Source organism: Struthio camelus, chromosome 1 (genome assembly GCF_040807025.1).
Source record: "Struthio camelus isolate bStrCam1 chromosome 1, bStrCam1.hap1, whole genome shotgun sequence".
In the NCBI taxonomy this organism is placed as follows: Eukaryota; Metazoa; Chordata; class Aves; order Struthioniformes; family Struthionidae; genus Struthio; species Struthio camelus.
The window spans coordinates 194,864,506-194,889,490 of record NC_090942.1 but is presented as its reverse complement, the minus strand read 5'-3'; the positions used below and the strand labels follow the sequence as shown (position 1 = coordinate 194,889,490).

Sequence of the window (24,985 nt, the reverse complement as noted above, 5' to 3'; positions counted from 1 at the left end):
ACATAAGGCAGAATAAAGCAAACAGCTAGAACAAAGAAAATTAGATTATAAAGCATGATAGCAATGTCGTTTCCGTTCTCATAGGGTTTTGGTTTGTTTTTTATTTATTTTACTGCAGTTGGTAATGTCTTCAGACCAATACATACAGCACTTTGAGCACAAGGAAGGAAAAGTTTTGCTTTACTTTGGCGAGGTAAGCAAACGTAATGTTTATTTCAACCTCTTCCAGTTCAGATAGTACATACAGGCTTATTTTCAAACCTGACCGTTATTTTTTTTCATATTGTATTACCTTCCTGTGATTTTGTCATGTATTATTGAAGTGTTCAGTTTCAAGGAGAGGGAAAATATGAACCCTCACCCCAGGTCTTTATAAGGAAAATGAAGGAAATGCAGTCCATGCCTGGGATTTGGGCTTTTGACCAAAAACTAAGCAATCTTCTCTAGCCAGAACAGTTGCTAAAAAATGGGAGGTCCTTATGTCCAAGATTAACACTGGTGGTCCTGTAAATTCTACGTGGATGCCTTGCATGTAAAGTTCAGTATTTCTGGATCGAGATCTATGAATCTTGATACAGTAACAAACAAGTGGAGTCATCAAACTCCCCAATTTCCATGTACATTTCTCCATATTTTGGATTATGACCAAATCCTATACCGGCTTGAGATGCTCCAGCTCTGTAGCTCATAGCGGGTGAGCCCTGCAGAAGACACAAACAGAGCAATGCTTTGATAAAAACAAGGCAACAGAAAAAGGAATAATTTTAAATATTATTGCTGCTATGACTGCCCTAGAGTAGCCGTATATTTAACACAAGTCAAAAGCTGTCCCTGACCTTAACATTTTAGTGTGGAAAGGGCACATACTGGCACAAGACCCAGAAGCCCCCAGTAGAGGATAGGCTTTGACCATATATTAAGGCCATGCCTGTTCAAGTAATCTTGAAAGTAGTGATGATATGACTCAGGATCAGTCAGTTGCGAGGAGAGAAAACCTTCACTGCACATATCTCACAAAACCAGGCTTGGCTCATCCACAGATTTTCCCAATAAATTAATAGAAAAAAGTTTGCTTGTAAAGCTGAGGTTACAGATATCAGGATTAACTCACCCTCACCATCAGAAACAATCATTCAGCAGCTAGTACAGGGACAAATGAATATCGAACCAACTGGGGAGAATGAGTTTGTTTACTCCTTGCAACTATTGTTCCTTTTCCCTCCAGCTCGCAAGTGGACCAGAACCAGACTGTATATCATTTGGGGCAAAGCAAATCAATCCCATGGGCCTGGTTCAGCCAGCAAATGCCATCCTTTATGATTTTTACAATCCTGGTAAGCTAACTTAAGGAAATAGAAAAATGAACCTGCAACCGTTTAGAAAGGGAGACCTTTAAGAATGAAATTCAGTGCTTTTAACGCAATGGTGAAAGGTGCTTTCAATGCAGTGTATGAAACCATGTGATTTTTTTCCAGGGTTAAAGAATCCACCCTGAACATCTTCTAATACCATGACTGAAAAACATGTACACTGATATCCTTTCAGGAAAGGTCCATCATTGCAAATATACTGAAAATACATACTTTTATACTCATGGATTTTTTTAAATAAGGTTTCTTGACTTCCTGCTTCTCATGGTGTTCTTAGGATGTTCTATTGGCATTATCTTTTTGCTTAGACTGTCTTTCTATGCATCCAAGAGAGGCAACTTCAGAGGTCTGGCTTAAGTGCCTTGTTTCTGGGGGAATCAGTCTCATCCACCATTCAAGGAAGATTAAATGCAAACTTTCCCCATTTGCCAGAATCATGAAAACAATACTTGAAAATAAGGTGAAACCTTTCCTTTGCCTGAAGCTGAGAGAGCCTTAATAGTGTACATCACCCAAAGCTTCATCCACATTGACTTTTCTTTCTGATGGCTAAAAGTACCAGGTACAAACCGTTTACTGATGGTGAACCTATCTCCTTCCTCTAAAGTGGTACAGTGGTCACTGTAACCCTATGGTCTAAAGATGCTTTTAAGTTGCATGCTTATGGGAGGTAACAAACTAACAACAACAAAAAAAGAAAGACTAAAACTTAAACAAATAAAACAGAAGTAAGACCCCAAGTGTCCAGCTCAAAAGCAAGGCAGTATCTGTATTCCAGGTGCCTAGACTGCACGTCTTTGTAGACTGTTGATGTGCATCTAACTAACTCCTTCGTGCTCTGACTTCTCTGGACTAGGGATAAATTGGGCTGCAGAGTTCTTTTCTGCAGCTTAAGCGCATTCACTGGAACTTTCTGAGACAAGTTATTCTGTTTTTTTTTTCTATAGAAAGAAAGTGCAGTATATTCTATAGTGCACCCCAGCACAGTGCAATGCTTTCAAAGGTGTGCCACGGAGACGTTTGCCAGTGCGCAGAAGGTGATGAATTGTCAAATAAGTCAGTCTAAAAGAAAATAGTTACTCCTGAAAACCATTAAAATAAGAATTTTTAAGTCCAAAATTGACCATTATGATCCTTATGTTTAACTTAATGCATAATACATGACACAGAGTATCTGCTAGTATGCTTGGTGCCACATTCATAACAGTTGTTTTACAGATATTTAGGACTGATTTGATATTTACATGTGATGTATATGTACATATACATATATATGTAAAAACTCTCCATCATACCCCTAAGAAAGTTGTTCTGCTGTTTTATTATACTATCTGTTATGATGTTGAGTGGATGAGTATGTGTGTGCTATATCTATCTAAATATCCATATCTGTAGAAATAGATACATAATTTATATTGTTCACTCTAGGTCCCTGTCCAAGACAAAGATCCACTTTCAGTAAAGCCATATCAGTAACCACACGCTTGAATTTTGTGTGCTACAACCCTACTGTAGATTATGGTAAGGCATGAAAGACAATTGTCAATATATTTTAAACATAGTGCTTTTAAGGATAAGGATAAATAAGGATAAACACAAATAAGGATGAATAATAAGGATAAGTTGAGTCTTATATGCAGAGACCTCTCCTGAAACAAACAACTTCTGTAGCTGGCCTGGAGACTGAGGAGATGAGATGAAGCCACGTGCTACAGCAGTCATCTGGGGAGGGAAAGGATAAAGGAATGGTTTCTGAAAGATGTTGTAGAATGCTGGAGGAAGAAAGACGGGATAAAATTCCATTATAGGGCTTAAAAAAGACCAGTGAGTGCCATCATCCTCATGATCCCTATTGTTATACAATGGAGATAAGCAGTAGGCTACCGTACCTGGCATCCCATAGCTCAGCAGCTGCTCTGCTGAGCTAGCTGAACATTTCCTCCTTTGTTAATTTGCCTTTTTGGACTCTTCCTTGGATGAAAAATTGGAATAACTACTGATGGAAGACTGATTCAGCAGCTTTGGAGAGTTAGACACTAACAGAAGGACAGGGAGAAAAGCAGCTTTCTCTGTACAGGTGGAAACCTACTTATATAGTAGCTGCTCCTAAAACAAAATGGCAAAGGGAATACGAATCTCGAGGCTGTTGATTAGTTCCTGACTTTCTGAAAGCATATTAGGTGCACTGAATTACTATCCTATCGCCTTCTACATTCCCAGAACTGGTGAACAGGTAATAGACGGGCCTCTATACTGACATATGGTAAAAGTGTACTCACTGTTCAGTTTTGGACGTAACTTAGTGTTTCCATCTGGCCTCACACAGTTGTTATCTGTTGCAGTGTACGAGGTAGAGCTCCTCAATAGCACACAGAAGAATGTTTTTGATTACTATGAAGTCAAAATCCAGAGAATCCTTAAAAACAGTAAGTATCAAAATGTTTGGGCACTTGCATTAACCCATAGCAAAACTAGGTTAATTAAACGACAGTGACCATGATCCATGCAGATCCCTTTTGCTGTGGAAAGTAGTGTCAGATACTTGCAAGAAGACTTATTTCTTGAAAGAGTTGTTGGGTGCAGCTAGGAGTTTAGCTCAGCTCAGGGGCAGGTTGCTGAAATGAATCATCTCCACTTACCATGCTGTGGTTCACACCGTGCAGCAATCTCGGAGCTCACAAGCTTTATTCTTTTCGGATGAAACTGAACCAGAAGGCACATTCCGGCTGTTAAATGGGGCATTCACAACAGGACAGGGGATCTGATGGGAGCTAGTCTAAAATAAACCTTCTGAAAACATGCAAAGTGTGGATATTAGGTCCTCAGCACTAAAAATTTCACTCTGTAACTGCTCTTACTGATCCACTTTTTTCCTGCTCTAGACAGACCCACTGACCTCTGTTTTCATACTGAATCAAGATTTGGAGAGCTCGTTACTCAGATACTTATTATGCACGTAGCGTGTGACCCTTGTAGAAAAGGCTTAGAGTTCTCACAGACTTGCTTGAAGTCAGTGAACGCAGGAAAACTTCAGAAACTTTGATTTAATAATTGTAATAACAAAAAAGAAGCCCTTTTCTCTATTTCTTTGATTACCTTGTGAAAATATGTACCCTTCTCAGGCAGTGTCCTTTTGCAGGCTTGCCATCCCAGCTGTCCCCATATGAACTTTATTTTACAGGCGGCATCAGTAGACACTGACATTCTTCAAAGTAATTTCTGGAGAAGCTGTCAGATGATATTTCAGACCTCAACCACCATGTATTATGTGGCTGTCAGTCTTGAGTCTGGCACCCTGGAGACTGCCTTTAAAGAAAGACTTTAAAGGTTCCAAAATCTTCCATACCTTGACCAGAATAATTAGCTCACTCCCTTGATCTCTGCCCAGAGGACAGTTTATGTCACCAAGTACTTTATGGCACAGAACTTGTGATTCATGCCCAGTGTCCAGTTACTATGGGAAGATTAAGTTCACATTTTATCAGCTCAGAGACTGTATTAGTGACAGCCAGTGCCTTCCATATGCAGGAGAAATGCTAATGTACCAAGTGATCAAAACACTGTCTCTGACAGATTACATACCTTGATGGAAAGATTCATTAATCGCTCCAGGGATCCTACAGGATATAGAGAAGTTAGGGATCTGGGTCCCATTGCCTTCATTCTAAAAATGCACAGGCAAGCACTGGAAACAATTTTTTTTGAGTGAGGTTGGCCACTGCTGTACCTAAAACTTTGACTAAGGAATGACAGTGAGTGATACATTTTGCCCTGCTCCAGCCCATGCCTTTGCTAGAAATAAAGGTGTGCTCTTCAATTACCTAGCTACACTCAAGTCCTACCATCAGGTTGTAGTTTCTCTAATAGTCAGTGCAACAAATTAAAGGGTGTTAGCTGGCAGCAGAGTAAGGTATTTTGGCGTCACTTTGCTGGCACCAAAAGTAGATGAGAATTAGTTGGGCCACACCTCATTCTCTGAACTCCTAGCATTATTTCAGTATCAATCCTTGGAAAGAAAGTATTGGTTCAGAAGAGATATGGAAAAACTTATTCCTATTTTGGAGATGGCAAAAGAGCATTTTGTGAATATGCACTCCTCAGATTGCTCTTATTATTATAAGAATTGGTGCATGTGTTTTGGATTAATGTTTATACTGTTTTATGAGTCCATTAGAGAAGCAGTTTAGCCCGTGTAATATAACACAGAACCAGTTTTATATTTCTGACTATCAATTCTAAAATTTGAAAGAGTTGTTCCAGTTTAATCCTACTTGTATACTTTGGACTATTATGGTAATTGAAATTTATTTTTGTTTTAAATTGAAGATTTAAAATTGCTAATTACCTAATTACTTATTAAGTAAGAGCTCGAATACTTATGGTCCCCAGAGTCTGAACTCTGTGAGGTCATTCATGAAGCATAGGAAATGAAAAATACCATGGTAGTTCAAACTTGATGAACCTGAGACAAAACTTCACAATTTTCGGAAGTAATGCTGATACATCATTACATTTTTTTGCCTTCTTCAAACAAATTGAAAAATCAGTACACTATGTAGCATAGGAATAATAGAAAAGTCTTGGATAAAACCTATGCTGCTCTATTATTCTTTGGAAGAAATGCATATATAAAACAGCATGTATTACTGAACACTGACTTTTCTTTTCGCTGGGCTCTGAGTATCATATGTAAAATTAATGTAAGTTTTAACTAAGAGTTAAATTCTTAGATTCTAGGAATTCTTAGTGCTGGGTTTTGCAGCTTTGCACTCTACCTCAAACTCTCTGAAGTCTTATTAGCATTAAAGTATTCAAACATTAGGATTTCATTTTTCTCTTAGGATTTTATTTTCAATTTCAAAATTCATATAATACTTTAGAGAGCAGAGGGTGCACAAGCCTCTGTTAGCTGATAGGTGACTGCAGTGCCTTACATGCAATTTGAGCTGGTTTAATGTTGAATTTGGCACTACGGTTATGTATGGCATTTTGCATTATATTTAGAAAAAAGTGTAAGAAGTTAACATATTGATGTTATTTGCCTGTTTTTAATTTACTTTGCAATCTAGCAGTAAATGGATTTATTTTTTGTACTTTGTCAAAATAATGCGGTATCTTTATGACCTGTGTTTTCCTGATAAATAAGCATCTTTCCAGCTTGCAGGTCACTACACTATCTGAGCATCCTCCTCTTCTGCCTTTGGATGGCCGTTTCTGTAAAAGGCCATGCAGCTCTAATTCAAACGCTCTTTCTGGGTTAGTAATCTTCTGGGCCAGAATACAGACTAGAATCTCCTAAATTATCTCCATATGGAGATCACCAAGCACATGTCCTAAATATCAGCTTGGAGGGAATGCCATACAGGGTAAATCAGCAAAGCTCAGGTCAGGAGCTCTATGGGGAATGAATTTTTAACACTGCCTGCTGCACTACTGAGCCTCCAGACGTTTGAATTTAGTTTGCCAGCTTTTAAGACTAGTAGAAGCTTGAGCAATCTGAAATATAAGATAGCATTTTCTTTCCCTTTGGCTTTTCTTTCAGTGTCTAAGATTTAAATAAACTCCATAGGAATGAAAAATCTCTATTGCAAACAGTTCTGTGTTTATTGGCTTAATAAAGAATTGCTGAGGACATCACACTTTTGTGGTACTAAAAACTACAAAGTCTTGCAGCTGCTCAGCTCAAATAGCAAGAAGTATCATGTTTGTTAGGGAATGGAGCACTGTTAGTTCTCCGGTAACAATCAGTAGTTGGGAAGCTAGTTAGCAGGATGGCAAGGACAAGGAAATCTCTTTTCTATTTGAAGCGTCTGTCATACTGCTCTGGTTTTCCAGTGCCTTGTGCTTTACATGGGATTCTTCCTCCAGTAGCTATTGAGGAGGCCAAGACAACCAGCTAAGACAAAAAAGACTTATTTTTTAGATAGGTAATGTTAAGGGCATTATATCCTACCACAGGATGGCCATTTACTCCCATGTCAAGCAGCAACTCTTGAGTGAAATATTACCTTGGACTAACAGTATCGTACAAGATCACATGGAGTTGTGTCCTGTGGGCTATGATCCTACTCTTTATTAGAAAAGGTGTTTATGGAGTTTTCTCTTTTCATGCAACAGCTGAAGATGAAAGCGTCTATGTGGGTGCCCATCGACAGTTCATAAAGCGCTCCACTTGCAAGTTAAACATGGAAGATGGCAAACGGTACCTTCTCATGGGAAAAGATGGACGAACAGTTGACTACAACAACAGGTAAGTGCAACATTTTCCGAGCTGTGGCTGCTGTCAAACCTAGTGTATCCAAAGGGTACTCAAATTATTGTAATGCCTCCAGAAAGCAAAGGGAGGGCCAAAAATCTTGGGGACTGATTCTGCTGGCTTTACTAAAATGCACAGAGTACTGCTGTGCAAAGGCTCACCACAGGTAAAAGGGTAGCTGCCCTTCCTCTGTGGGGAATAGCATGGCTATCCAAGCTATTAGCACACCCATGTGTGTGCAGAGCCTGGTTCCCACACTTATCAGCATCAAAATCTGGCCCTTGCTTTACTGGGTTAAAAATTCACAGCCAGAAAAGGAGAAGGGGGAAGTTCTGCACTGTTCCAGCTACCCTGAATGCCTTGCACAATTTGCGCATTTGCAAAAGAAATGCGTGGGCCTATGTCTAAGAACAGCTCTCAAAGCTTCTGTCATACCATCTATGTGTATAACGCATTCTTCTAATTTCTCACTGTCATTCTAAAGAAAAAAAAGGGAATTTACCTAAGGGAAATTTTAGTCTGCCTGTATTAAGTATCAGTGAGGAATACATCTTAAATGTCTAATTTCTCTGTACAGAAGGGCAGAAAGATAGTGCCTTTGAAAGCTTCTAGGAGGGAGACCATTTCTATAGCATCGCTTTCAGGAACCCTCAAGGGTCCTCTCTGTCCACTCCTGTATAAAAATGATGCAAGCATGTAAGTTAGGAGGACTGCTTCAGCAGATGTCTGCTAAGGTCCTGAAGACTTTCCCAACAGAGGTGTAACCTCTGAAGCCTTCTCCAGTCCAGTTATAAAATGCCAGAAGCTGCATGGCTTCTCATCACAAAAAATTAGGTAACATTTTGAAAAATTAGGCAACATTTTGACATGTTCTGCCGAAAAAAAATGCCCCTTCACTGTGTGCCACCGGTGTTCATTGGGGATTTTTCTGATGTTCCACAGAATTCTAACAGAAACTTAAACCAAACTTGCTTAGCATCACCCCCCAAACACAAGTACACCTAGGCTTATCCCAACTTGGCACGGACTTTTCCTAAACTTTATTCCAAGCTCAGTTAACCTGCTGATGAAACTAGATGCAGGTTTCCTGGCCAGCATAGCACTATTTGACTTCAGAGATAGCTCAATGGAGGGATACGACGTCATGGGGCTTGTGCTCGCCAGTTGCTCAATAATAAATCGCCTCCTTTACCTTTCCCATTTTTACTTAGGCTACAGTACTTCCTTGATTCACAAGCCTGGGTGGAGAAAATTCCAGATGACGACAAGTGCCAAGCCACCCTTCAGCGGCAAGCCTGTGCCCAGCTGCAGGACTTTCTGAACACACATGACTCCCTGTGCCAGTTTTGAAAGATTTACGCTGCCCCCCCCCCCCCAAATTCAATAGGCATTACTACAACTCAGCTCCTTCTGCTTTTCTTGCACAGCCTGTAGATGACAGAGGCATCTGAAACATGGCAGAGCTGCTTTTGTTGCTTTCTATCTCTTACAGGCATACCTTTGAATGGAATATCTTCCTGTAGATGTATATGTACGTGGATAATATGTCAAAAATTGCAGTTATTCTACTAGTTATTGTGCTTATTGTCCCCGCCACTGATGGAGAGAGAGCAGGAATTCCTGTCTCCCTGACTATTACTCAACAATGCAATCATGCTGTGAGAGATGAAGTGAAAAAGAGTGTTTTTAATCAGATCTGCAAGCACAATGTTTTCGTAACTGCCTCAGCCATTACCTCATTAGAAGCTAAGAATTTTGCACAGGTCAGAAAGAATACTGGCCATTTGTGGGCTTATCAAGTACATCACAGCATCGCAGAATGGCCCAGGGTGGAAGGGACCTCTGGAGATCATCTAGTCCAACCTCCCTGCTCAAGCAGGGTCCTCTAGAGCACGTTGCCCAGGATCGCATCCAGACGGGTTTTGAATATCTCCAGGGAAGGAGACTTCACGACCTCCCTCAGGGCAACCTGTTCCAATGCTCTGTCACTCTCACAGTGAAGAAGTTTTTCCTCATGTTCGGATGGAACTTCCTGTGCTTCAGTTTGTGCCTGTTGCATCTCATCCTGTCGCTGGGCACCACGGGAGAAGAGTCTGGCCCCATCCTCTTGACACCCTCCCTTCAGATATTTGTACACATTGATGAGATCCCCTCTCAGTCTTCTCTTCTCCAGGCTCAACAGGCCCAGCTCTTGCAGTCTTTCTTCAGAGGAGAGGTGCTCCAGCCCTCTAATCATCTTGGTAGCCCTCCGCTGGACTCTCTCCAGTAGGGCCATGTCTCTCTTGTACTGGGGAGCCCAGAACTGGACACCGCACTCCAGGTGAGGCCTCCCCCCTGCAAGGGCTGAGTAGAGGGGCAGGATCACCTCCCTCCACCTGCTGGCAACACTCTGCCTCATGCACCCCAGGAGACCATCGGCCTTCTTGGCCACCAGGGCACACTGCTGGCTCAGCTTAACTTGTTGTCCACCAGCACTCCCAGGTCCTTCTCTGCAGAGCTGCTTTCCAGCAGGTCAACCCCCAGCCTGAACTGGTGCATGGGATTATTCCTGCCTAGGTGCAGGACCTTGCACTTGCCTTTGTTGAACTTCAGGAGGTTCCTCTCCACCCACCTCTCCAGCCTCTCCAGGTCCCTCTGAATGGCAGCACAGTCTTCTGGTGTGTCAGCCTCTCCCCCCAGTTTAGTATCATCAGCAAACTTGCTGAGGGTGCACTCTGTCCCTTCCTCCAGGTCACTGATGAACACATTGAACAAGACTGGACCCAGGACTGACCCCTGGGGGACACCGCTAGCCACAGGCCTCCAACTTGACTCTGCGCCACTGACCACAACCCTCGGAGCTCGGCCATCCAGCCAGTTCTCAAGCCACCTCACCGTCCACTCATCTAGCCCACGCTTCCTGAGCTTACCTAGGAGGATGTGATGGGAGACAGTGTCAAAAGCCTTGCTGAAGTCCAGGTCAACAACATCCACTGCTCTCCCCTCCTCTACCCAGCCAGTCATTCCCGTCATAGAAGGCTATCAGATTGGTCAAGCATGATTTCCCTTTGGTGAATCCATGCTGACTACTCCTGATCCCCTTCTTGTCCTCCAGATGCTTAGTGATGACCTCCAGGAGGAGCTGTTCCATCACCTTTCCCGGGATGGAGGTGAGGCTGACAGGCCTGTAGTTTCCTGGCTCCTCCTTCTTGCCCTTTTGGAAGACTGGGGTGACATTGGCTTTCTTCCAAGTCCTCAGGCACCTCTCCTGATCTCCAGGACCTTTCCAAGATGATGGAGCGTGGCCTAGCGATAACATCCGCCAGCTCTCTCAGCACTCGCGGATGCATCCCGTCAGGGCCCATGGATTTATGGATGTCAAGTTTGGACAAAAGATCTCTAACCTGATCCTCCTCCACCAAGGGAGAGTCTTCCTTTCTCCAGCCTTCCTCTCTCATCTCCAGGGCCACGGATTCCTGAGGGCTGGTCTTAGCAGTAAAGACGGAAGCAAAGCAGGTATTCAGTAACTCTGCCTTCTCTGTATCCTTCGTCACCAGGGCACCCGCCCCATTCAGCAGCGGGCCCACGTTTTCCCTCGTCCTCCTTTTGCTACTGATGTATTTGAAGAAGGCCTTCTTGTTGTCCTTGACATCCCTTGCCAGATTTAATTCCAACTGGGCCTTAGCGTTCCTCGTCGCATCCCTGCACGCTCTGACAATGTCCCTGTATTCCTCCCGAGTGGCCTGTCCCCTTTGCCACATTCTGTGTACTTCCTTCTTCTGTTGGAGTTTGGCCAGGAGTTCCTTGCTCCTCCATGCAGGTCTCCTGCCTGCTTTGCTGGACTTCTTCCTCAGAGGGATGCACTGCTCTTGAGCCTGGAGGAAGTGACGCTTGAATATTAACCAGCTCTCCTGGATCCCTCTTCCTTCTAGGGCCCTACCCCAGGAGATTCATCCAAGTAGGTCCCTGAAGAGGCCAAAGTCAGCTCTCCTGAAGTCCAGCGTTGCAATCCTACTCATTGCCCTGCTCCCTCCTCGTAGGATCCTGAACTCCACCATCTCGTGGTCACTGCAGCCAAGGCTGCCCCCAACCTTCACCTCTCCAACTAGACCTTCTTGGTTCGTTAGTACAAGGTCTAGCATTGCACCTCTCCTCGTTGGCGTCTCCACCACCTGAGTCAAGAAATTATCATCAATGCTTTGCAGGAACCTCTTTGACTGTTTGTGCCTAGCTGTGCTGTCTTGCCAACAGATGTCAGGGTGGTTGAAGTCTCCCATGAGAACCAGGGCCTGTGATCGTGAGGCTACTTCCAGCTGTCTGTAGAAGGACTCTTCGACCACCCTTCCTGATCAGGTGGCCTGTAGTAAACCCCCCACAACAGTGTCACCCATGTTAGCCTGCCCGTTAATCCTTACCCATAGGCTCTCAACTTGCTCTTCATCCACCCCGAGGCAGAGCTCCATACATTCTAGCTGCTCCCTCACATAAAGAGCAACACCACCACCTCGCCTTCCTGGCCTGTCTTTCCTAAAAAGCACATAGCCATCCATGACAGCATCCCAGTCATGTGAACTACCCCACCATGTCTCTGTCACTGCAATGAGATAGATCATGGCCCTGCGACCGCACACAGATCTCTAATTCTTCCTGCTTATTCCCCATGCTGCGCGCATTGGTATACAGGCATTTCAGAGAGCCAGTCAAGCACGCAGGCTTCCCAGGAGAGGTGCAAGAGGATCCTCCACAGCCATGTTGCATGCTGTCTCCCCTGGCTGCATGCACCCGCTGGAGGCATCCTGACTTGAGCGGTGTTTTACTGACTACCCTGTCCCTATACCACTCCCCTTCCCCCATCTGCCTAGTTTAAAGCCCTCCTTACCAGGCTGGCCAATCTGTTGGCAAAGACACGCGTGCCCCGCTTGGTAAGGTGGATCCCATCTCTCCCCATCAGCTGTTGATCTTCAGACAGGGTCCCATGGTCATTGTTTGTTTGTTTTAGAATTCAAGTAATTTGCATTACTTTAAAAAATTGAAGCAAATCTGTGTGCCCAAAAGCACTGCTGCTTCTGTGAGTATGCAGAGAACTGTAATGGAGATGTAACATTTGTCAACAGAAGCAGGTGGGAAGTTTTGTTGCCATGGTTATAAAGACTTCCGCAAATCACATACTAAGATGATAACAAAAAACAACCACAAAACTCAAAATCTTTCTTCTCTTAGGATAGCAGTATCCTTTAAAAAAAAAATGTATTGAAAACACTGATAAGTAGAATGACAAGTGAACGTAGGTTTTACTTGCAGTCCTATCCTGTTTCAGATGGTCATACTTGAGGCAGAGAAGAGCTGCAGGGACAAGCTGTGTTGGTGGAACAGGTTACCATCCTGAGATGCTCACACCACTGTCTTCCTGCCAGTGGCCACCAAGTCCACAAATTTGCCACCTGGACTGCTTGTGTGTGCAGTCAATACAGGCCTGTGCCAGCAATATCAGAACGGGGAGATCAATGTTAATCTGGCTAATTTGGACTCAGATGACCCTACTGGATAGCAAGGGACAGTGGTGAGGCATGAGTGGATGAGATATGCACAGTGCCTACTAGAACAGCAACACCACAAGAGCCTGCAGATTCATTTGCAGGCAACCCATCAGCGTGTCTGAAATGTGAGCTGTCCAGCCATTTTTGAAGGCTGTGAACTCAGATACCACCAATAGCTAAACTCTGATATTAGCAGCATTCCCTACTCAACTGCCAGGCATAGCGCAGGTGAAGGGTGCAGAAGGCTCATGCTATGAGAAGCTGTACCACCATTTTATGATATCTGCAAGGGACGATAAGAAACCTTCTGTGGGAGGAAAGATAGATACTTAAATTAACATAACAGCAACTCATTTCCCTCAAGGTTGGCTCAGCTTTCAAAAGTTTAAGAAATGTGGCTGTAATAGACAGACATATATTCTCCTCCTTTTATGACAGAGCTGATAGAAATTTCAGTGATATGGCAAAGAGCATACAAATCAAAATCTTGATTCTTGTAATATTTTTACCTAAGCAAAATTCCACTGAGGCCAGTAAAGCAACTGTTAATTATTACTTATATAAGATGAAGAATTGGCTGTTCCAGCCACATACAAATTATCTAGTAATTCTATTAGTAGTTCTGGAATACTCTCTCTAAGGTTGGGGGACAAATCCTTCTTTCCACTTTACAGGGCTTGAGTTAAACGGCAACATCTCACCCTTCTCCTGTGTGGAGTAGGTTTATGAGCTAATCAAGAGCTCATAGGTTCTTGATAGGAGATAAATCACTGGTCTATTATTTCATCCACAAATTTGTAAAATGGGGTGAAAATATCATGCCAATTTCATGTTAGTCCAACATGCCTTTTACATACTGTCCGCCATTTCACCTGGAGATAAGTGTGCGCTGAAACTGCTTGATGTGTCAATTTTGCAGCTTTCTGTGCTCAAACGCAGTTTCCTAATGTGAGAGCTATGTGTGGCTATAATTGAACTATTTTTACTTTTTTTTGATACAGAGGATCAAAGCATGCTATCTCATTTAATTCGGGTATCCTGGAAACTCTTGCTTCCTGGGAAGCAAATCTCTCTGCGCAAGGAACTTGAGTAGAACAGTGCTTATCCTCCTCTATTTTTCTGCGCCAAGGCCTCAAGCATATTTATAGGGAGAGGGAAGACAATGGTGGAATTATTCTCTGCTGCCAGCGTAGTTAATGTTTGCAGGTAGCGCAGCTGAAGACCCGCTGGAGACTCGGTCAGCACCATGGAGGCCTGCTTGAGGGCTTTAGAAGCATTCATTTCTCCTTCTGCTGCCACAACCTGCAGAGTAAGAGAAAGGGAAATGACACTGTGATGCTCAACAGAGGAGAAGAGACACCTTTAGAATGGGAAGGAAATAAATATGCACTTGGATGCACAAGACAAAGATGCGGGACGTTGCAGCTGGGGGGGGAAACATTGCAGTGGGCCTCACCTTAGCTCTTGCCTCTCGTGCAGCCTCTGCTTCAGCTGCCATTGCCCTCTGCATTGCCACAGGAATCCTGACATCTTTGATTTCCACACGAGCTACTTTGATTCCCCACTGCTCTGTGGTGCTATCAAGGATAGTCTTAGAGACAAACAAACAAACCAACAGTAACAGTGACAGCAGAAAGAAAAATGTATGATTTACCCTGCCTTTTAGATGGAAATGTGGAGCGCAAATCTACACACCAGAAAGATGGAGCACTCCTGGAGCACAAACATCAGTGGTGGCATGAGTATGGCAGGTACTACAGCCCAGTTCCTTATGAATCTCTTGCTGAGTGACATTTGTGTCTGAGACAGAGAGGGTAACTGAAGATTTTCCCGTACCTAGGGAATTTATAAGGGCGCTGTCCTATGGCTTCTCTAATGCCAGTTTAAAGTCCGGTCAGGGGTTAGCTAAAGGTAGAGCTTCCTATAAACAGTAGGATTCTCTCTCATTACTCACTGTTGCAGAGCTTGCAGCAATCTCTGTGCAAAGACTACTTACAGTGCTTTATTCATTTTGCTGGTTAAGTTCAACATTTCCATTGCTTTTTGACAGGAAATAACTCTTCTACAAGAATCTGGGGAAATATCTTTACAACAATTCTTTCTTACTTTAAGCAACAAGATATATAATTGAAAGACATAAAAATGACTTTTGCTATCACTATGAAAGAAAAAAAGAGAGCATTTCTAACGACAAATCTCCATGTCTGTCAGTGATCAAGAGCTAAATTTACCTGGATATTTTGTGCAATCTCTTCCCGACCTGCCAAGAGCTGAGCTAAGCTCTTTGTACCCAGAACGTTTCTCAGAGTTGTCTGTGCCAAGAGGAAGGTAGCTGAATGGACATCAGTGACGTTAGCAACGGCACTGACAGCGCTGTGGATCCTGTAGTACACCACCCCATCAACCTGGGTAGTAACAGCATCTTTTGTGAGAATCTGCATTGGAGAAAGGTACAGAAATAGCAAAGGATCCAATAACCCTTGCCACGGAAGGGGAATCATTTGTTTCCTTTAGTTAGGAAAAGGTCTCAGTAGTTCAAAGAAACTAAGAATTTCTTTTGGTTTCTTTGTCATTCCCCTGAGAAATAACTTCAGGGAAGTTATTCCAAATCACAGACAGCGTAAAGCAGGGCAAAATGCTGTACATAGCCTTTAAATAACTGTTGCAGTGGTGAGTGACTCTCATAACCTACATGAATTTATTTTGCAATAATAAATGATGCCTATCCTACTTCTTTGTTGTGAAAAGGGCTATTGCTGTTTTTATAAATTGCATGCAGTTCAGAAGATCTGTGCTACTTTCTCTAAACAATGTATTTGTAAGAAACATTAGTAAATTAGAAGAACAAGTGAAAAGGGAAGTGAAATGAAATTGCGAGAAAGAAACCCTGAAAAATACATGAGTATTCATAAGCTGCCTCATCTTTTGCCAGTGCAAGGAGAGGCAAGTCTCCTGCACCCCTGCAGGCAATTGGCCTCACTGGAGCACTGACGATGCTCCACCCCAGCATCTTTTGCCTCCAATTAGGTGCTTCACAGAAACCCTGCAAACGGCTGCTAAGCCTAAGTGCCTAAGTACTTTAACCATTTCCTTTAACCAAAGAGGGTGCCACTTTTCATTCTGCAAACCACATTGTCAGCTTCTCTAAGAAAAAGGCTATTTGTGATTATGAAAAGACAACAGCACAAGAAACCTCTCCTGTGTTACACAACAGACAGCCCAGTATCCAAGGGCTCTTGGAGTCAATGCTTTACCACTCTGCTCTTCAATTTGTATAAGGAAGGGGACAGCAATGCCAATTCCCTGAGCAGAAAACATTGCACCGCATCCTGGGGTCGGAGCATCATGCTCAGCAACTGATTCTTCAGATTAAATTCTTCAGTCAATGTTTTTCAACAAAATGCTTAAAGATAAGCCTCTACATTCTTATTAGGACGTGAGTTTTGTAGTTGTTTGTCTATGAATTAATTTAAGGTAATTTATTACATATATGTAATTTTATTTTAAGACACATATAGGGTGTATATACCTACAGGCAGCAATTACAACTTCAGTGAAGGCTTTTCTGAACGGTAAGGTGGTTGCCAGATCCAATTTTATTCGGACATTCATTTCTGAATATCTTACACTAGTTTATTGCTTCATCTCCATGTGTGGACTAATAATACAATTATGAATTTTTGCGGTCCTACCCTGACCTTCTTTATCTCACAGTTCTGAATGTCAGCATGAGGAGGCTGACATCACTGCTTGGCCTGCAGTGATGTTTTGAAGTCAGAAGATACAGCACAAAAGCTAAATTCAATATGGGTGCACAGCTGCAACAATGTAAAACACCTGCATTATTATTGGTCACGCCAGAAATCAGTTCTATTTTATTTGTTTTAAATGGCTGCTAAAGAATAATTACCTCTTGTGGAGGAATTTTACAGGTAACAGTTCTAAGATCAACCTTGATAAAAATATCTGTACAAGGAAGTATCAGGATCAAACCTGAAAAATAAGAATAAATAAGATGAAACGTTTGCTTCCAAAAGCTAATCCAAAAGCCAGGTATCCTGGTATGTACAGAGCAAACATACAAAAATAGCCAGTGAGCCATGGTCTGCTTTATTTCTACAGCTGTTGTTACCTCCTACAGCAGAAAGGAGGGTGACATTTTGAATTTTCAAGTAACAGAGGGGAATGTAGATATCTGCAAATAACATAGATTTAGTTTAACTTAACGGTCTAGAGCTCCAGCCTGGGAATGTATAGATTGTGGTTCTGTTCTCAAATCTGTCATACGACTTTTGGTAAAAATTACTTAAGTGCCTTTGTTCAGCTTCCCCTCTTTAGACTGTAAGCCATTTACAGCATAATGTGTCCCCCCCACACAGGGAAAGACAGAGGAAAGACATCTCTCAGGTCCAGATTCATCCACCACCTGTAGGCCCTCGCATCAGGACCTCCTACAGGACCTCCTAGGTCAGGATTGTCCTAGGTCTGAATCGTCCTGTGAAGGAGTCCCCACTCTCTCCATTCACTGGAGAAGGAGACTCGATATGACTGCATTTCTAATCTAGGCACCTTGCTTAAGTGCCCAGAGCTAAGCAGAATAGCTCTGCACTGCTCTACCTCTTCTTTGGACCACATGGCCCATTAGGAAGGAAGATTCATGAAGGTGGCGAGTATTGCTTTACCTTCTCACTTGAACTTCCATTTGGCCCAGTTTCATTGAGCAGAGGTGGTTACTGCACTGATGCAAATATCTCATGTTATTGGTTTTGTTTTGTAATAATTTGTAACCTGATCCTAAGCAACTGCTGCAGGTCTGTAGAGATGCAGAGTGTAGGAATGTCCCTGCCCTTAACATTTACAATTTTCAGTGCAGAAGCCAGCTAAAGAGCTGGCAAGAACAAGTAGTGTTGTAACTGAGGTACAGAGAGAGCAGCCATGGTCACTCAGGAAAGTTTGTGGCAGAGTCGAAGACTGCATTTGAATCTCCTAGGTCCCATTCCAGTGTCTGCAGCATGAGCTCAAACTTCCTTAGTCCAATCTACTCAAGAGCAAACACATACCTGGTATCAAGGTTTTCCAGCTTCTGCATTGTGCAGTGACAAGGGGATGGCATCATCATCTAACCAGGAGAACAAATAACACAGCCACAGGCTTATAGGTAAAGGAATTACAGCAGGGAGGACCTTTTCATCCCCCCATGCTATGAAGGAGTTCATGGACCTTTGCAATTCTCTGTGTGGTTACAGTACATCTTAATAGATTAAGTGCATCTTAACAGAACAAAAACCAGTATATCTTAATAGAATAAAATTGTTTGCATTCACCTGGTCCCTTTGCTTTCTTAGACAGTATACATCCCAGCCGAAATACAATAGCACGCTCGTATTCCTTGATAACCTAAGAAAATATTTTAAAATTAGAATTTAATAACTGATTCTATCCCTGCTTTCTAGTCCAAATTTTTTTTAATCTTTGACATACATTTTAAATGTGAAAATAAATAGAATTAATAAAGGAATCAAAAAATCTGCAAGTCTAAACATTTTATGTCTTCCCCTCACATCACCCTTTGCTGAGAAAAAATCAGTCCCTGGCCCTGCAAATAGCTTACAAGCCACACCAAATATGCAAGAGTTGCCTCTGATCTAATGGAGCTACCCATAGCTTTGCCTCAAAGCTAGACTAAACTCACAGAAGATGTAAGCAAAATAAAATCTCTCTCACATCAGATAATCTACACAACTACTTTAGTTAGTGTACCAGGACTCTTCATGCCCTGGCACTCAGGACAATCACCCAAGAAGCTCCGCTCTAAAAATTTGCTTTACATTAATCATATTATGCCTGTATGTTGAAAGAACTGTAGCCTTCAGTTGAATAGTCCCTGAAGGCAGGGACTTGCTCCTGTTTTCATCAGTATCCATGTTTATTTACCACTATTGCTGGCAGCATAGTGATAAATACAAAAGTTGTCAGATTTAGTCAACCAGTGTTGTTGTAAAGCAGGTAAGTTTAACTGATAACGGAAGCTGAGATGGGAAGAAATTAAAAAACTAAGTTATGGCGATACAGAAAGTCTGTGGCAGAACTTGGAGCTCTTTGTCCTAAACACAGAACTTTGCAATAAAATCTTATGATTTCCACAAAACAAATGTGAAGTCCCTCATTTTAACAAAATAAATAAATAAATACATATGATGATTATAGAGCACTCTTTATGTGCTCCAAATCCCTCTAGCTTACCTTGATACATGTCCAGATGGAAACAGGAAAGGTAATGAGAAGCAATAGGACAGAAAGGGAAACCAGGATCCAGCCACAGACACCAATTCCTTCCCGCCTGTCAGCTACAGAAGAATAAGTAAGAAAAACAATCGATGCAAATTTTGAAATGAATTATCTGAGGGAGATAGATCTAGCCCACCGCAATAATGAGAGGCTGCTAGGTCGAAAGGCTCACTCCTGCCTTCCTACACGCACTAAAAGCCATAAAGCACCAAAACAAACATCCAGTCAGACATCCCTTCTGCACAAAAAGTTAAAAGGTTCAAAAAGTACATTTTGCAACAGGAAAGGAAGAGGAAAAGTGAAAGGCATTGCCCAGACCAGAGGATTTGAAGGCAAAATAAATCATCAAGTGCAATATCCATGAGGATATTTCAATTATCCAATGACATAAATCCTTGTCAGTATATTAGGGCTCGGTCAAAAGACTTAGTATAGTACTAAGCAGGAAATGCAGAAAATGAGAGGAACACTTGCTATCCTTAGATGGAAGTTTTGAGGAAGACTGATGGACCAGTTCATCCACTGGAAGACAAGCTTCAAAATCAGTGCTTATCAAAACGCACATCCATGCCTCACCTAGTCCTTTCACAGTGTTGAAACTCTTCACATCCTGAACTATTAATTGTTTTATTTTAGTGTCTGGAACAAAAGCACTGCTGCATTCTTCAAGTACTAAAAGTTTAGGAGGGTCTTTTACAGGGGAAAGGGGATCAAGGAGCTGCCATTCAAAAAGAGAAGAGCAGCAGGAGCTGCTGAAGTCCTCATGGAAGAAGTATGGAAAAGGGTGAGGAGTGAAACAGGCCAGTGCTGCCACAAGGACAGAGTACTGAAAGGCAAAACAATATCTTGGATCAGGAGAGCAGCTATGAGAAAGTCAAAGCAAGTGAGGGAGCTGGTGGGCTAGCCATGGGGGCAGGCCAGCTGCAAAGTCTGAGCCAGAAAAGAGTTTTTGCAGGTTTGACCTTCAGCAGAAAGGAAGCTGAACACAGATGCTCACACTTCGCACCTTCCCTCTGCGCCTCAGTAAAGGCAGGAGAGAGGGATGAGGGCTCAGAGGCCTCCTTGGAGAACAGGCAATGTTCAGTAATCCCTGTGCTGGCCTTGTGCTAGCGCATTGGGCATACCACATGTGGGGAAGCCTGCCATTATTTTCACGGGAGCTCCCATACGAGACTGTTTCCTTTCTTCCTTCTGCTTTTCTTACAAACAAAGCAAAACCAAAAACAATCCCCATGTTGACGCAGAAATGCTTGGGGGTTTGTATACATTACTTCAGAAACATAAGAATTTCCAGTGTTACAGAAAATTCATATATAGATTGAAAATGACAAATAAAAAGTACAAAACACTTCATTTTATAGTTTTTGAGAAACACTTGTCATCCTGTGAAACAGCATGAGGATATCTGTCTGCAAGGCATAGGCTAAGGTGAGAGTCCCCTAGAGCATACTGGAAGAGCTGGACCAACTGGTTTGTCAGAATGCTCCAGCAATCTTGGAAGATGAGACACCAAACACTCCTTCTCCAACCCTTTCCTCTCAGTTAACTTTGTGCCTAGCTGCACTGTGAGCTCTGGTAATGAAGTCGTGTTAGCTACAAACAAGGGTGCTACAACAGAGCCCTTTGCTCCTTGTAGTTTTTCCCTTCGTACCTCTGAGGTCCCCACTACACATCTAATCACTCTTGTGTATATAAGTTTCTGTCCAATAGCACCAAGTTTCAGGCCTTCCTTGGAATGTTTTCCATGACAGCTGGGTGCGTAATTGCTGCACTAGGAGTGTGGCTTTCATTCTGACTCTTTCCAACAGACAGTGATTTGAAATCTGTGGTTCTCTAATGAGGTATCATCAGCCCTTCTGCAATCACTCGCAGGAATGATTTGAGCAGTTCACTTCAATAAATTAGCATGCAAACCTTAAGGCCATGTATTTGAAGATAAGATTTAAGATTCAGTGTGCAAATATAACATTTTCACGACTGTTTGTTTGCCACCCTGATCTTCACTTGTGGCATGTTAGGCTGCAGCAGGTACCTGAAGTACAGCAGGTCCAAGCAGTCAGACTGCAGCAGGTACCTGAAGTACAGCAGGTCCAAGCAGTCGAATGTTTCTTAATCAGTGGAAAGAGATCAAGGGAATTCATGGAACGGGCACCATTCCTAGCTGTTAATCCAAAGCTTGGAGAAATAGTAATCGTGAAGGGAATAGTAATAGTGTTCTGTGCTATTTCACCTCAACAATTAGCATACAGAAAAGTGTTCGAAGATCTTTTTCTACAGTGCCAGACTTGGTCATGAAGAAACCACCTAGATCACCCACAGTAGGTTTGGATTCTAGCATAATGTACCAGCATCCACCTGAGAGTGCTGTGAAGATCCCTGATAAGAATGACACTGCTATTGGAAAGAAGCACAAATCCAAAACTTGACAAAGAACTCTCTATAAGAACTGTCCTAGAGATTCTAATGGAAGCACTGAAAAAAATCTCGATTCCAATGAGAGAAGCAGGATATGAAAACACACCCTGTAAATAGTGAAGTCAGGCCTAGACCTCCAAAGACCACCCCAAATGTTCTCTGATTAACCCCAAAGTTTCACACCATTTTCCATAAGACAAGTGGAAAAGTCTAGAAAAATACAATAGCGAAGAATAAGGATCAGTCAGGATCCAGCATATCACTGACCTGCTTTACCAAACCTGCATATGAATTATGATAGTCACAACCACTGGAAACATCACTTGCGTCTACAGCCCATAGCAAGCCAAGAGCTGCAATATACTACAAAATATGAGAGCTCATCAATAGGCAATTGCAGAAAAGTTCCAGGACACTTGTAAGATTCATTTTGGTATTTCTTGATACAATCAATCAACAAAATCATAATATGGGTGCCAAGCTCTAAGAGCAAATGAAAAACTTGTGTCCAAGTTGTCCTATGAAGATTATAAAGAACGGCATGTAGAAATGTCCTGTCTCCCCCACAGTAACAGAAATGGAATAGCCTCAGCCTTTTGTAACCGCTGTCTATGCTGTGCTTTCTACAAGCACCCAGATCAGTCCTGCAGAGATTCGTGCTTGCCCCACTCCATTCTTATGGCCAGACACATTGGTGACAACAGCACATGCTGCCAATAAAACTTTTCATTTGGGATCAGTTAGTTTGCTTGAAGGGAGCACCATGTATTCATCATGCAAGTCCAAACGTATGAAGTGTATTTTTCGGGGCCTGAAAAATTCGTCTATCATCCTTCACTCCTGCTTTTCCCCTTCCACCCATGCCTACGTATCTATGGCTCAATGGCTGAATTAGCCATTCTAATCCCTGGCGGTCATTTTGCCAGAAGGTAAATGCTGAAGCATGCTGGCAGGGCAGTATGAGATAATTTGCTGCATCACTGACAGTGCAGGTTTTGGATTTTCATCTCCAAGCTATAAGAGAGACCTACCATGAAACCCTGGGTTCAAAAATACTTCTTTTGTTTGGTTGACTTTGATCTTTACAATCATCAAGAAAAAAACAAACAAAAGAGCCAAAAAAAAAAAAAAAGCTTACCAATTAAATGCTCTGTGCTGCTTTTCTTGGGTGTCTCCCTCTTGGGATCCATCTTATTCCGTCAAGTTCTGATCCCCTCACAGACGAGATTGCAGCATACCTTCAAACAGCACAGCACTCACGCACAAGGCTGAAGAGAGAAGTGCAGTGTCAGAAGAAATTCCCGCTTGCACAAGAGCCCTTGAGGAGTTAGTTACCCTGGTGAGGAGGGGATGTTTACAAAAACAGTCTCGCACATCACCATCATCTCTGATGTAACTCCACAGTCTTCTGTGGCCTCCAGCTGGGAATGAACTTGGCCCAGTTGGTTTATCCAAGCTAGAAACTATTTCTGTGTCTTGGTAGCATCCGTCACCAGAGAGAAATTTAAAAAAAGAGATAAAGACGACAAAACCAGAGGGCAAAGATTGAGTACTGTTCCTCAGCTGTACACTTCCTAATGTTATGGGGCTTATTTGTGGTTCAGATCCCAAACACTAAAACATAAACAATCCTCCTGTGTTAAGTCTCCATACTGCGCAGGATAACTCACGAGACACTTTGTAATATTGCGCATTGCAATAAGACTTAAAGACCTACCAGGTTAAGCCTTGTCATGTTAGATAATCTAAAAAAACTGGAAGGATTTCAGCTCCAAAATCTTCAGATTTTCCCAGCAATAAAAACATTCTTCAGCTTTCAAAGGTCTTTTCTTTCAGTACTGACATCAAATCCACTACAATTAAAGCACTAACATTTCAGATGAAGTTATTTATGAAGATCACAGGAGGGGAGGGCAGCCTTCTCAAAAGATACAAAACTATCATATGTTATTTGAGGAAAAAAATTAGAGGTGGTTTTTCATATGTAATTTGAAACTCTGACATATAGCTGCATTAACGATTTGGCTGTTTTCTGTGGGCATTCGTCACCTACAGTATCCTGGAAGATCTGGATCCAGCTTCCTTTCACTTAGGCATTCATCCACCTCAGTAATGATATTGGTCCCAGATGAGTCATTCAAAGATGACTGCTCCTCACAGGATCCTCTTCTCAGCTTCACAAAGAGAAGAAACTAAGTCATTGAACAGATGCTTTAAAATCACAATAAAAACCACAAGCAGCTTGCAAAACGGCATGTTCATATCCATTTAAAGTTAGGGAAAATACTGAAGTCAGCATACCTATTGCATTTTCCTAACTATTTGGCCTCTGATGCTTAGCTCTAAGATCAAACCCTTTCTTGATATACGCTTACTAATAGGGCACTCTGGGTGAACAGAAGAAAAATGTACTTTTGAATATTTCTAGACATGAAAATAACTTGTAAAACTACCCTTTTTTTCTGTTTTTAGAGCAACTCAGTTTTATTGAAAATCATTTCATTTATTATAAGCCATTTGAACGCCAGTCTACATAGTTGCTTACACCATCAGAGATAAGCAAAACATTAAAAAAAACTAACAGAAATAATTGCCCCTCTCCTGCTGTTTATTGAGAATTTTCTAAGCTGCTTGTAGGTACAGCCTTTGAAAGGTGACTAGATCAAATGGTGTTTTTCTTCTATCTTCAGGAAGACAGAGAAAGTCATACAAGCGCTATTTTCAGCTGCATTTTTATTTCCTCTTTATTCCAAAAATTTGAAGTCAAAGACAGTGCAATGTCAATCTATCCTCCTAGGGTTATGCTGGAGCATGTGGATAACAGTCACTAGCTCTCACATCTCCAAGTGCCATAAAACACTGAGAAGAAAAACACATGAGCACTCAGGGCCAAAACGCAAGGATGCAAGGATGCAGGATGCAAGTTCACAACCTGGGACAGCTCTGTGGCACAGAGTAGTACCACAAAGAAAACCAGAATCCAAAGCCCCTTTAGCAGGGCTTATTGGCTTGCATGCAACACAGATGTATGTGGTTCTGCAGCCACTTGCCGGTGGTACTGCAGAGATCTGTGCACTGTACTGATATGGCTCAAGTCTAGAACTGAAAAAAAGACTCAAAGTCAGGCATGACTATCAGGT

At 42.3% G+C, this 24,985-nt stretch overlaps 2 protein-coding genes across 4 annotated transcripts in view; one reads left to right on the top strand and one right to left on the bottom strand.

Moving 5' to 3' along the window:
• LOC104146508 (complement C4-A) overlaps nucleotides 1-9,194 on the top strand; it is a 48,105-nt gene extending 38,911 nt beyond the window's left edge. For 2 of the 3 annotated variants that reach the window (XM_009678561.2, XM_009678562.2), the window contains exons 35-41: nucleotides 119-193; nucleotides 1,226-1,334; nucleotides 2,318-2,407; nucleotides 2,799-2,891; nucleotides 3,713-3,796; nucleotides 7,488-7,620; nucleotides 8,838-9,194. In XM_009678561.2, the coding sequence (XP_009676856.2) occupies nucleotides 119-193; nucleotides 1,226-1,334; nucleotides 2,318-2,407; nucleotides 2,799-2,891; nucleotides 3,713-3,796; nucleotides 7,488-7,620; nucleotides 8,838-8,976 (723 nt within the window). In that variant the 3' untranslated portion in view covers nucleotides 8,977-9,194. Of the gene's footprint in view, nucleotides 1-118; nucleotides 194-1,225; nucleotides 1,335-1,802; nucleotides 1,933-2,317; nucleotides 2,408-2,798; nucleotides 2,892-3,712; nucleotides 3,797-7,487; nucleotides 7,621-8,837 lie in introns of those variants that run through there. The other variant, XM_068929968.1, reaches the window with a different exon arrangement.
• Nucleotides 9,195-13,236: 4,042 nt separating this feature from the next.
• Nucleotides 13,237-23,115, bottom strand: STOML3 (stomatin like 3). The gene is made up of 7 exons (XM_068929969.1): nucleotides 22,984-23,115; nucleotides 19,386-19,489; nucleotides 18,467-18,539; nucleotides 17,053-17,135; nucleotides 15,374-15,577; nucleotides 14,599-14,733; nucleotides 13,237-14,444 (listed from the first exon to the last, which is right to left on the bottom strand). Exons 1-7 carry the CDS (start codon nucleotides 23,033-23,035, stop codon nucleotides 14,244-14,246), a joined length of 852 nt encoding a protein of 283 aa, XP_068786070.1. The 5' UTR covers nucleotides 23,036-23,115; the 3' UTR covers nucleotides 13,237-14,243.
• Nucleotides 23,116-24,985: the final 1,870 nt, after the last annotated feature.